At 41.3% G+C, this 12,766-nt stretch overlaps 1 protein-coding gene across 1 annotated transcript in view; it reads right to left on the bottom strand.

Annotated features, from left to right (window-relative positions):
- tut4 (terminal uridylyl transferase 4) overlaps window positions 1-12,766 on the bottom strand; it is a 20,815-nt gene that overhangs the window by 1,848 nt on the left and 6,201 nt on the right. Inside the window, exons 6-28 of the mRNA XM_020625527.1 lie at window positions 11,804-11,892; window positions 11,645-11,696; window positions 11,359-11,428; window positions 10,940-11,066; window positions 10,368-10,487; window positions 8,109-8,303; window positions 7,806-7,980; window positions 7,193-7,725; window positions 6,529-6,679; window positions 5,805-5,891; window positions 5,336-5,439; window positions 4,893-4,950; window positions 4,690-4,793; window positions 4,471-4,560; window positions 3,934-4,047; window positions 3,751-3,828; window positions 3,434-3,611; window positions 3,297-3,344; window positions 2,712-2,794; window positions 2,488-2,603; window positions 1,959-2,113; window positions 708-805; window positions 5-175 (exon numbers count right to left, since the gene is read on the bottom strand). Coding sequence (XP_020481183.1) covers window positions 5-175; window positions 708-805; window positions 1,959-2,113; window positions 2,488-2,603; window positions 2,712-2,794; window positions 3,297-3,344; window positions 3,434-3,611; window positions 3,751-3,828; window positions 3,934-4,047; window positions 4,471-4,560; window positions 4,690-4,793; window positions 4,893-4,950; window positions 5,336-5,439; window positions 5,805-5,891; window positions 6,529-6,679; window positions 7,193-7,725; window positions 7,806-7,980; window positions 8,109-8,303; window positions 10,368-10,487; window positions 10,940-11,066; window positions 11,359-11,428; window positions 11,645-11,696; window positions 11,804-11,892 — 2,996 coding nt within the window. The remainder of the gene's footprint in view (window positions 1-4; window positions 176-707; window positions 806-1,958; window positions 2,114-2,487; window positions 2,604-2,711; window positions 2,795-3,296; window positions 3,345-3,433; window positions 3,612-3,750; window positions 3,829-3,933; window positions 4,048-4,470; window positions 4,561-4,689; window positions 4,794-4,892; window positions 4,951-5,335; window positions 5,440-5,804; window positions 5,892-6,528; window positions 6,680-7,192; window positions 7,726-7,805; window positions 7,981-8,108; window positions 8,304-10,367; window positions 10,488-10,939; window positions 11,067-11,358; window positions 11,429-11,644; window positions 11,697-11,803; window positions 11,893-12,766) is intronic.

The following is a 12,766-nucleotide window of genomic DNA, read 5'->3' as shown; positions in this document are numbered from 1 at the left end:
GGGCTGTAGGGAAGCTAAAGAGAGGAAGAGGAACCTGGGGGTGGGCAGGCTGCTTCAGGGGACCAGCTGAACTGGTCTTGCTGTGGGATGGCTGAGGGGAACTGGAGGACTGGGTGGAACTCTGAGGGACAGCAACGGGCTGCGGGGAGTATGGCGGAGTCTGCCGACTGTCGGACTATCAAGACAAATCCAGAAAAGGCCGTGAACAATCCGACAACAGTCATACTTTTACTTAGATATAAAAATAAACATTTCACCTGGGGAAAACAGGTTTTCGTTTGGGGGGGGGTTAAAGGGCCAGTTCACCCAAATTTTTTTATTTGCTCACATTTCAAAATACATCTGCAAACAATTTTTACACGGTCTATTAATTACAACAAATATGTTATACACCAAAAACCAAAAGGTTCTGCACACTACTGATCACTTATACTCAGACTGTCAATAATACTGAAGCTCAGAGGTTTAATAAGATCAAAAAGATGAAGTTTCTTCATAGTGACTATGAAATAATAAAATACAATAAAACTTTAATGCAATTTTTTTCTTCTGTGGAACCAGCACATTAATTAGATTAATTATAATAATTAATTATTCATCTCACTTCCATTGCATTAGAAAGGAAAGAGATCTCTCTGTGGGTAGAAATGAGTACATACTGTTGTACATTTTAGTGATTTAAGTGAACCGACCACAGTTGTACTTACACATTCAGAGGGCTGTCTGGTCCTTCTAGGACAGTCTGCAGCTGCCTGAAGAATGGGGATGGACTGGGAGCTCACCACAGTCCGCACCAAGTGAGGAGCTGGGCAAAAGCAAGAAGCAGATTGACTTTTCGCATCTTCTGTGCACTCAAATTCATTATTTTAAATGGTGGAGACGAGCGACAAGTGTGCTCACAAGAGAGTGACGGCGTCACGATGCTTGTGTTGCACTGCACCTGCTTTTCAATGTACGTCTACACCACAGTGAGATTAAAATAATAAAATCTCAACTTTTCAGATTGCAGCAAGCACAATGCAGGTCATGTGACAAGAATCAACCAATCAGTTTCACCCTTTCTGTAACAACATCTGGATCAAAGCTCAGCCAAGATGGAGGATGGAGCTTCTGGATCAGTTGGTGAAATTCAGTTTTTTTTTTTTTTCCCTTCGTGCTTGAAGGATGGGGTGGACCTAAACAAAGTCCCCCCGCCCCGTTCATAAATAGATCTAGTAGTAGAGCTAGTGCTGGAAATCCATTTATATCCTGCAACTTCCTTGTCGTCATGCAGTGTGTAGCTCATGGTTGCTTAGCAACAGCAGACACCAGGGGATACCAAATAATGAATATATACCAGCTTTCCTTATAAGGACTGATAAAGTGTCTACACTGAAGACGATTAAGCCAAAATCGATTATTCACATTTGCATCTGTGTGCTGCAGGAGTAGCATAAATCTTTTTGTGCTAAAGTGGCTCTGTCTGTAATTCTCTTGATGTGCTATTTCTGTGGGGAGCAACTACAGATATCCTTCTTTTTCTTTACTTAAGCTCAGGGACCCCTGTCATCCTTAATCTGGCCCTGGTCAGGACAAGTAACCTTAGTTCACTAAGCCTCTTTAGATTAAGGTTTCAAAATGGTAAATGGTCTTATACTTGTATAGCGCCTTTCTACGTTCTTACAGCACACTCAAAGCGCTTTCACATTATTTGGCCATTCACCCATTCATACTCCCAAGCACTCACACATTCACACACCGGTGACATCACCGGGAGCAACTGGGGATTTAGTGTCTTGCTCAAGGACACTTCGACATGTTGACTGGACAAGCCCGGAATCGAACTGCTAATCCTCCGGTTAGGAAACGACCCACTCTACCTCCTGAGCCACAGCCACTCATGTGCATATCAAAGACCATGACAGAAAGAAGGCAGCTTCCGTGAAAGTCCATGCCTACAACACCGATTATGTGGATACCTTGTGCTCCGGTAGCCCTCTGTTTGAGGTGCCGGTACTCAGGACAGTCCCTTCGTACGTGGCCCATGTCCCCGCACTGAAAACAACGCCTGTCCTTCTGCTCCCTCTCCTCCTCTTTTATATCCTCATCTTTGTCGTTTTCCTTCTTCTTCATCCTAGCAAAGGAAATATTTAGGTCACAACAACAAGGGCTGAATAAATCTAACACATTCACTACAAACACACAAGAAAAATTCATCATCGAGGCTTCTGTTTCCTTTCGATTAAAAAAAAACATTCAATACATAAAGGAACTTACAAAAAATATTTTAACTAAAAGATTTTAGCTGTCCTGCTGTCATTGGGCTTATCAGACACTGTGGGTAATCTGAGTTAATGTAACTTTAAGAACTGTTCATACCAATTCAAATACCTCTTTACATTGTGAGAAAACACAATAGATGTTCAGTAAAAATATTTATTACTTCTCAGTACTTTCATTTACTTCTACTAGTGAAAGAAGTATTTTCACGATAGATGAGGGGACAACCTGCGCCTCTTTGGACAGTCCTTCATGTAATGTCCAATCTTTCCACAGATCCTGCAGCATCTGTCATTGGGCGCCAACTCGCCGTCTGTCAGCACCTTTGAGTCAAAGAAGTAGTCCTGCAGCAGGACAGACAGTACATATTATAGACATATAACAGGTCTCATCAGGAAACAGATCAACCAGCATTTAAGTGGGTAACATTGAGTCATATTTTGTGTAAGTACCACTTCAGTGCCGAGGATGGGGTAGAAAGGAGTTCCAAACAACTTTCTCCCGTTAATAAAGGCCTTCATGATGAAGTTTGTCACTAGAAAAGGAAAAACAGGCAGGTCAAAAAATGGCGCATCCATTATCTATACCGCTTAGTCCTGAATAGGATCGCGGGGGGGCTGGAGCCTATCCCAACTGACATTGAGCGAGAGGAGATGAGCATTTTTACAGTTTAAAAACAAGCAACCAAATGCAAGAAAAATAACCTGAAATAATAACAAGGCTTGCATGAACCTTTAAAACTGGCTGATCCTCTGGACCAGTCAGTTAATGTGAATTAAACTGGCTTCTGCTATTTCCTGTCAGCCTTCATCACACAAAACAACATGGAAATGCACTCTAACGCTCAGGTCAGACTTCAGACTCAGTATCAACATATAAGATGTTCATTATGTGCTTGTTTGACAAAATGATGGCATGATTCATAAAAAAAAAAAAAAAACCTTTTTTTTTTTAACCAGAAATATCTAAATAATACCCTCAGCAAAGTAAAAAAAAAAATCTGAATGTGACGAAGTATGTTGGACAAAAGCACTTACTTTTGCGAGAAACTCCAGCACCAAGATTATGATTTAAATCAAAAGGATCTGAGGAAAACAAAGGATGAATGAGTAGGACAGATTATTTGGTGTTAATACTGAGAAGCAACTGAACACAGAGGGGAAAAGTGGAGCACCTTCAATAGCGATGCATTTGCTGGTCCACTGTTTCTCAAAGGTGGTTAGGCGTTTCCTTTGGCGGATGCTGATGACATGTTCTTTGAAGTCAAATTCTTCAGTGTAAAAACGCAGGAGCCCCAGCCACAGCTCTCCCACAGACTCTGTGTTTGGCTGCAGATCTGAGACATGCCGAGGCTGTGTGGACAGACAGAAGAAACGCACTTAGGACAAACTTTAATTCTGAAACAGCAGAAGATGGATTCAGGTAAAAGAAGATCGCAAGGAGTCTTAGATGGATTTTTGTGTATTATCTCCCTAACTTATTTAAACTCACCAGATCCTCAAGGTCATCAAAGAAGAAAGCGTTCCAGCCATCTACCATGCGCTGGGGAGCAATCTTCCCATCAAAGATCTAAACAGACATCATACAGAGGCATTTCATTATTGAAAGCTCAACGCCCATTTATGTTTCAGGCACTGAGTTTAAAGGGTGCGGTGATTAATCAGTGACTGGTACCTCCTGGAGAACAGGAATGACTGGTGGCTGCCTCTGCTGCAGGAAGTAAAGCACCATCAGGATGTAAGCATAAGATGAGAGGCTTCCTCTGGATGCATCTCCAATGTCACAGCGCTGTGAGCACAGAGGCAGGTGAATTACACAGTAAGAGATGACACAGTAACACTTCAGTGCATTCAACTGCTCCCCAGAAACATCCTGTCTGGTGTATGGTACATGAAATACCAGAACACCAAGAGTTTTTAATCAGATGACAAGAAGGTGGTGCCTTGTTCACTGAAGTCAGGTTTAACCTGTCTACAAAGGCTTTTCTTAAGTTCAGACTTAAAGCACTCAGGCTGGATTCACATCTCTAGAGGAGCGGGGATAAGGGCGGTAAGGAGCAGCTTATGGTGTCAGTTTGCTTTTCAGTCTAACTAGATGCTCTCAGCTGAAAAGACATTAGGTAGAGTAGCTTTAAGAAAGAATAGAAATTTACAAGCTGAGGTTTCCAAACACCTTCAGTTAAGGTTACTGACTCGGTTGACTTTCACATACCTTTGCAAAGACCTTCATTGTGTATCCCAGATATTGCACACGTGGATCCAGGGCTGCATATGTAGCAAGCATTCTGGTGTTGTGTTGGGCCTGCAGAGATGATCCATCCAAATTCATTTATACAGCACTTTTAACAAAGTGCAATGCTTAGACAAAGTCATGTCTAAGCATTTCATATACAGTGCAGGGAGGTCCTTTATGAGAGGCTCACTCACTCACCAGGGTGTTATAGAGGCTAATATCTCCCTCTAAGCCACTCTGTTTGTGTTCAAACTTCACAATAGGCACTTTAGCTGTTGTAATAGGCAAGATGTTCCTCAGACCTGTGACAGTGGAAAAATGAGAGATCACACTGGGTCAGGTTCAGCCTTGAACACCCAAGTATAACAATGTTCTACAGAAATAGTAAAATATTAAATCACCTGCATGCTTCTTTAGCACTTTCGCAAGGCCTTCAATGATCTCTTTGCAGTTCAGCTTCTGTTCAGATCAAAAGTTTAATGTTACAGTGAAATAACAGAAGGGTCACATCTCTAAACCTACATAGGAAATATGAGTTGCATCAAAGGGCAGGGTTGTTGTGTTCTTGTACTTGCTACATAGTGAGGAACAAAAAAATGTTTTTTTTCTTGCTACAGGATGAGGACATTTGTAGAAAGTGAGGACATTTTGACCGGTTCTCACTTTGTGAAGCACCTTTTCGAAGGTTGAGACTTGGTTTTAGGGTTCAGGTTAAACATAGGGTAAGGGCTATGGTTAGGCATTTAGTTCTGATGGTTAAGTGTTAGAGTAAGGGGTTAGAGAATGCATTATGTCAAAGAGTGTCCTTACAAAGATAGCAGTAAAGTGTGTTTAGTCCACTGACCTCTGTAGTCTCATGACCCTCCAGAGTCATGCAGATGTCAAGGTCACTGTCACGGAAGCCAAAACCATTTTTGGAGGAGCCAAACAAGCAGAGCTGAGCTTTATCTGAGGATTCAGACACAGGAAGAAATTATCATTTCTAGCCAAATGTCAGAATCGGGGTAAAAACTAGAAACAACATTCATCACTACACACTCGTGGTGTTAAGCAGCTATTAATGAAACCTAACAACTCCTACACATTTCACCATAAATGCCTTCCAGAGAGACATTATGTCTCTTGAAGAATAAAAAGCAACAGCAAAAATGTAGTAAAAGTGGAAGATTTGCTGTTAAGATTAGTCAAAATAAATTAAAAAAAGACTGCTAACATTTTAAAAAGGCCCGGTGCTGTCTTCACTGGACGATCATAGAAAAGGGCTCTTGACAATATCTGAGAATTTGCTGTTGTTGTTTATGCTGACTTCTCACCATTGTACTCCTTCCTAATAAACCTCTCCAGGCTAGCGAGGATCTGCTCCCTCTTCTGCTGCTCAGCATGTGTTGGTGACAATTCATCTAAAAACAGTCAAACACAAATTCTGTCACACAGAGTTACAGTGACTAACTGATCAAAATTAAATTCAACTATCATAAATAATAGGTTTTTATGTTTAATTAATCATTTAAGTAATTTCTCCAGCAAAAATATCAAAAGTGTGAAGGCTCAGCGATGTCAGAGTTTGCCTGTTTTGTTGCTTTTTCTTGGTCTCAGTTATATTAAAAAGAGTAAGATGGGGTTTGGAATGTCAGTCAGACACATCGGTCAGGATATTGTACCATATTCTGATGTTTAATTGATCAAAGAAAAATTTAATTTAGGAAATAAACAGCAGATTGGTAATAAATTAATCATTAGTTGCAGCCCCACAATCGCACAATATTAAAGGTTCAAAGTAAACACCAAATAAAATGCCTATGTTTTTGGTTTTTGACTGCTCACTACTTGTGATATGCAAAAAGAGATTTGATCGTTTTCAACAAGATGAACGTTATATTCAATGTCATAGTCAACATATTCAATGTGAAGAGCAGATAGGTTTACTCTGATTCTTCCCATAAAGAGCATAACTTAGAACAGAAGGTTTTAGTGCAACTGTTGTCCAGGAGAGACTACAGGGAAAGAAAATTCAGTACTGCACTCTCGACTACATACAGTAGCACAGTTTGCAGAGCCCATCGAGAATATCTCTGAAATGATCAGTCATAGGAGGCAGAGGCTTCAGCTCAATCTTCTTAAAGTCTTCAGGACACTCGTCCTTCAGGTGACCATCTCGTTTGCAGATGCTGCACACAACAGTCGGAGGCTGGAAGACAAAAAGGACCATATATTACATGACCAATTAGACATGGTTGCCTCTAGCAACACAAGGTAAGTGCAAAATAATGGCACAAGCTGTAACAAAACATTTCTGTGGGGAAATATACAGCGTTTGCATAACACTCCATGTTGAAAGTAAGATTTCTCTAGAGTTGCATGAGGCTCTAACAACTGAAGACAATACATCATGACAATCTGGCACTCAAAAACTGGACTCTGTCTTTATGTGTAAATAAACCAGTGGAGACTTCCTAAATTTAAACATCTCACTGAAGTGACATAAACCCATCAATGACAGCTGAGGTGATGCTTCTCATTACCAAGGCTATAAAAGTGGAAAACCTTGAAAGAGGTGATTTCTTTTTTTATTTATTTAGCACACAGGTTCAGAGGTTACTGTATATAAAATAGAATAGGATGTAGTATTTCTGGGTGGCTCTGCTACTGGCTGTATGAAGAAACATGCACACAAAGGGTGAATGGTCTGCTTCAAAATTACCTTCCCACCAGTGAAAATCATCTTATCGAACACATAGTGCAGATCGCCTGATACAACAGGCCCATCTTTCTCTGGCACGATGTTGCCCTCCTCATCCTCCTCCTCCATGTCACTGTCCAGCAGGCCGTTGGGGGAGAAGGACACGTTGTTTCCCTCACTGAGAACCATGTCTATGAGCCTGGTGTCTAAAGTCTTCTTATCCTTCTTTCTGGACAGGTCTGAAGCATCTTCGTCGTCGCTCTCAGGCTTCTCATCCTCCTTGGACCCCTGGTTCCCCCTCTGGGCACTCTGACTTGGTTCACCTTTTCTTTCGTCTTCTTCTTCCTTGTTCACAAATGTAGCCTCCTTCTTCTCAGTCCCTCCCAATTTTGTGCCTAGCTTGCCTGCTTTCTTGTTTCTCTGATGCCCATCCATACCCCGTCTCTGCAGGCAGGCAAAGTATTTGTAAGCTGTACGGAAGCGCTCCTGGATGTACTCAAACACCATTTGGCTGTTCAAGCTTCGTGCAACATTCCTCTTCAAGGCAAAAGGATCTAAAAAAAGATGAAAAAAGACAGTGAATTTCTGATATCTTTCCAGAGCTGATGAGTTTTCCAACACAGTGGTCTCTTGCCTTCAATAGCAAGTCTGCGACGAGGCCAGTTCTTCACTTCCCTAGAGAGGAGCTCCTTTAAGCGGATGCTGATGATGTATTCTTCAAGACCAAACTCCAGTGTGTAGAAACGTAAAAGCTCCAGCCACAGCTGACCCAGCGACACATCTTTACACTGGTCCAAGGTCAGGGGCGTCTTTATAGGAAAGCAACAGAGAAAAAAGTAGTAGCAGAAATCAGGTTGACCATGGAAAAATATCAGCACTGCCCAATGTTATGATGTGAAATATGAATGCAATTGCATGTGTGTGTAATGTGACTCACCATCCCCTCTGAATAACGAGTGTCATCACGTTTGTTCTGCTCTGGTTTGGGTCTGCTTTCTCCTCTGGCCTCATTTCGGTTCTCCCCTCTTCCCTCTGCAGAACTCAAAGGTCTGTGCTCCCATCGGACAAACATGTCCAACATGATTCCGGTTAGGTGATACTCATCCACGTGTTTCACATCAAAGCCTTCAATCTGAAAGAGGAAAATGTGTTGACATAACAGAGAGGAAGGTGAGGAGTAAGCACAAAAAGAAATCTTCAGATATTTTGACTCATATTCTGCATTCCAGTGGCCATTTAGAGGCATCCATCCATTATGAATAACACTTCCTGGGTGAGAGAAAGGGTCTACCCTGGACAGTCTATCACAGGGCTGACATGTAGACAAACAACCATGTACACTCACACTCACTCCTATGGGCAATTTAGAGTTGCCAGTCGACCTAAACTGCTGCATGTCTTTGGACTTTGGGAGGAAGCCGGAGCACGCGGAGAAAACCCACGCAGGCACATGCAGACTCCACATAGAAAGGCCCCGGGTCAGCCTGGGTTTTATTTACACTGTTCCTATTCTTCAAACTGTACTCATATGGTAACTCACATCTATCATCATCTTTCCACCTTGCTGTCTTATATAAAAGGCACAGTAGCAGCGTGGGAGAGTTGATGTTGACCCTCCAAAATGCTGCAACGAGAGAGAGTATTTTTTGCCAAGACAAGTTCACCCCACCTTCTGTATAAATGGGATGAGATGGAATGGGGGGTTGCAGGTCCATGTGAATGAGAGAACAAGCTAGAGAGTGAATTAGGACAGACAGCAGCGTCAGCTAGAACAAAGTAAACCAGAGAATTTAAACTTTATTTTGTGATTGTTTCACTTTGGTTTCATTCTAAAGCATGAATAAACACAGCCATGCCTCTACACAACCGTGTGCGAAGGATTTTGGTGAATGTCTGGGGTGAGGTGCACCTTGTGTGCATGCAGCCCTGTCCTCAGACTCACAGACCTGAAACTGGGTGCACGTACAGCAGTCTACTGTAATTCCCAATTTCCATTTGTAAATGTATCAAACAAAATCAGAGAACAACCCATTTCTTATTTTTCAAATTGCCCGCGAAGCGTACAGACAGTCGGATGTCACAAGAAGCACCACATGTTCGATGTAAAATGAGGACAAATGTAAAGTAAAATGAAACTTTTTTAAGTTCAGTGTAAACAGGTTTAAATAAAAAAAGCCATCCTGACGGAGGATCAAAGCTCTGGCAGTTTGCTGCAATCTCTGTGTGAAAGGGCCATTGTGAGCTCCTCATTGCACAAACAACCTGAAGGTCTGAAGAAAAGAATGTTGACATCAACGAAGAAAAATAGAAAAAAAAAATCTTCCCAACTACACTTATCTAAACATTGGAGAGGAGTTTTTCCTGCTACACAATAAAATACAGCTTTTACTTCATCTGAAAACATCTGACAGTGCTGCCAGAAATGATACATGCAATCTTGGTTAAATGGGTCATTTTATACCTTTCTGTAACTATGAATATAAATTTCACATCTTGAAGAAATGAATGATTTGCAGCAGGATCAAATCAGGTCCCTCATTGTTATGCAAATGTATGCAGCATTGTGCTAAAAAAATCTAACACCATCTCAACCACAGTAGATGGAGGGTTTGTCAGCCATGTATTTTTCTTGAGTTAATGTACCTGCTCAAAATAAGACAGACCCACTTTTACATCTTGTGTCCAGACCTTGTTTCCCAACACAGACCTGACAGGTGGGAGTCTTCTTCACAGAACATGATACAAGGAATGTGGGTCATCCTGTGCAATTCAATGGGCAATTTCATTTTCTATTTGTCCAGTTTTACATCAAAACAGAACCCTGCTATTTAAAGAAAGAGTTCAGTGTCCGTTACAGCAAGTGCTAGGTAATGCACAATACGCAGCGTGGAATGGAACTGACATTTAAAAATGTTCACACATTTTATCAAATCATTCCTCATTCACAGGGAAATGAAACAAATTATAAAAACAAATAAATGAGCAAATCTTTAGTTGTAGGACAGATGAGTGCAGTTTAAGTATTTCTCTGCAGGGAAACAGATTTTACAGCCTCCTGACAAAGCAAACAGATTGTATGCGCAGTCATTTCAATGATAACACAGGGACACACCTCCAATGACAGTGGAACAGACTAAGCCCTCAATGATAACACAGGGACACACCTCCAGTGTGATAAACACAACGCTTTACCTACCCAGTGGCCCAGGTAGACGGGGAGGATGGGCTCTTTCCTCTGCTGCAGAAAGAAAATGACCATGAGGGCAAAGGAGTACGAGGGGATGCCACCTTCAGCCTGGCAGTCAATGTGACACAGCTGCAGAGAGAATCACACAAGGAACATCCAGTTTTACTCTTAATCCATTCTGAAATTAATTTGCCCAATTATTAAATCGTTACTCATTATATTCTAAACATTAAGTACATTACACTGTATGCCTGATTTTGGTTTCTTGCCATTTTGATGTATTGGTGTTTTAGCTAGTCTATGCAAAAGCAGAGGTGCTTTATTTGAAAAATGTATCCTGGGTAAAAAAGAAAATGTCTGTAAAAATGTCCTATCTTTAAAATCCATTGTTTCCAGTTCCAGTACACTAGTTTTAGCTAGTGGCACTGGAATGTGTGCGTCATAAAGTAAACTTACAAATTAGGAAAACATCAAATCAAACAGGATTTTTAAGACCTCAACTTATACTTCACACTGAACACACTGCAACCCATTTATCATTTCTTCTTTCATCTGAGGAGTTGTGCCAGCTGCAGCCTTACCCTTGCCCAGTAGCGGAAGGCCAGCACTAGGGGAACCAATCTGGGCTCCAGTTTAGCCAGGGCTGCCAGATGATTGGTGGTAAGACAAGCAACGTCATTACCTGCACTCACTTTGCACATGAGGCCGCTGCACACAAAACACAGGTGAGGGAAGACAACGGTGAAAACAAAAGCTTTAAAAAGATCAAAATCCCGAATTGAACAGAACCACAATCAAAATGTTTGGTTCACTGAGAGATATCATAGACGATAAGTAAAAAAATAAATAAAATAAAAACCACACATGTAAAAAAAAATAAAAAAATAAAAACCACATTCACAGTACATACGGTAATGATCATCGATAAATAAGTAGAGTACATGAATATAAAAACAGAAGATGGAAACCACCGTATCTATGTATTTACACCAACACTCACTTGCTCACATCCCGACAGAACACAGCAGGTACTTTGGCGTGAAAATCAGACTCAACCTCAGAAAACTCAGCTAGAAAACAAAGACAACTCAATAAACAACCCTGCAGAATGCTGAAACAGTGCACGTCTTGAAAATGTTCTGCTAAGTTGACTTTGGAAATCCCGCCTGACATATGAACCAGACAGAGCTGGGAATTCCAATCAGAATATTATGTTTATGCAACCTTATAACAGTTAATCGAGGCTCAACTCAAGAAAAACTGAAAATGCAGAAAACAAAACTTACAGCTGTTCTTGAGAATTTCTAGCACTTGAATCAAGACCTCTGGTTGCGTCATCTGAAGAGGCGAAAGTGATCGAAGAAAATGAGCCCATCAAATATAAGACCAAATGTCACAGCTGATGTACGTTTTATGTTTCTAGAGAAAATGTATCACAGACTTACCGAGGAAGGGTAGGTGACATCAATGTTAATATCGCTCGTCTTGAAGGCAAATCGGGTAAGACAGGATCCGTACAGACGGAGAGAGCAGGCTGGAAAACCAAAGAAAAGATATTAGGAAAAGATACACAGCAAAGAATACACCATCGGTCAAAGGTTAGATCGCCTCCGTGTTCCCAGGTGTTATCAGTGTAACCCAGCAGGTGAACACACCTGTGTCGTTCTTTCTACAGCTGAAATCAGACACAGCTGGGACAGACAGCTCTGCCGCAGATGTTCCCACAGATGTGTTGCACCTGTAGGCTGTTTCACTTTCAGTCTGGACCCTGTGCTGCTCTTCCATCACTGTTCTTTCGTCCTCCACAGCCTGGAGGTGTCTGTGGTTCTCTCTCCTGCTACAGGATGGAACCATGAAAAGCTCCCTGTGTTCACTGCCTTTTTCCAAATGATGCATCAGAGGGTGTAGTACCAATCTGCTCCAACTCTGCCTTTGTACACAGAGTTTGTTGCTGTCAGTCATCAACAACAGTTGGGACCTGTAGGAACTGTGTATCCCTGCAAAAGGCCTGGTGTATAGTACATTTACATTCAGTTTTTGCTTGTGGTGACAATTTTTTTTTTACCTCTGGCAACATATCTCATATCAGATATGTTCAGCAAAAAATAGCTAAAAATATATCGATATTGGCAAGGGTTAGACATATGCTGGACGTGAAAGCACTTCGCATTTTGTATTCTGCATTGATATTACCATATTTGGAGTATGGCGTTGAAAACTGGGGAAACACTTACAAAAGTTCACTTCAACCATTGTACATATTACAAAAAAGAGCGATAAGAATTGTGCACAAGATGGGGTATAGGGATCACACCAATGGAGCTTTCATACAGTCTAAATTGTTAAAATTCTTTGATTTAGTGGAATATAAGACCGCGGTGTTTATGTATAAAGCTAGGAACGACTTA

Source organism: Monopterus albus, unplaced genomic scaffold (genome assembly GCF_001952655.1).
Source record: "Monopterus albus unplaced genomic scaffold, M_albus_1.0 scaffold357.1, whole genome shotgun sequence".
Lineage (NCBI taxonomy): Eukaryota > Metazoa > Chordata > Actinopteri > Synbranchiformes > Synbranchidae > Monopterus > Monopterus albus.
This window is presented reverse-complemented; position numbering and strand designations above follow the sequence as displayed.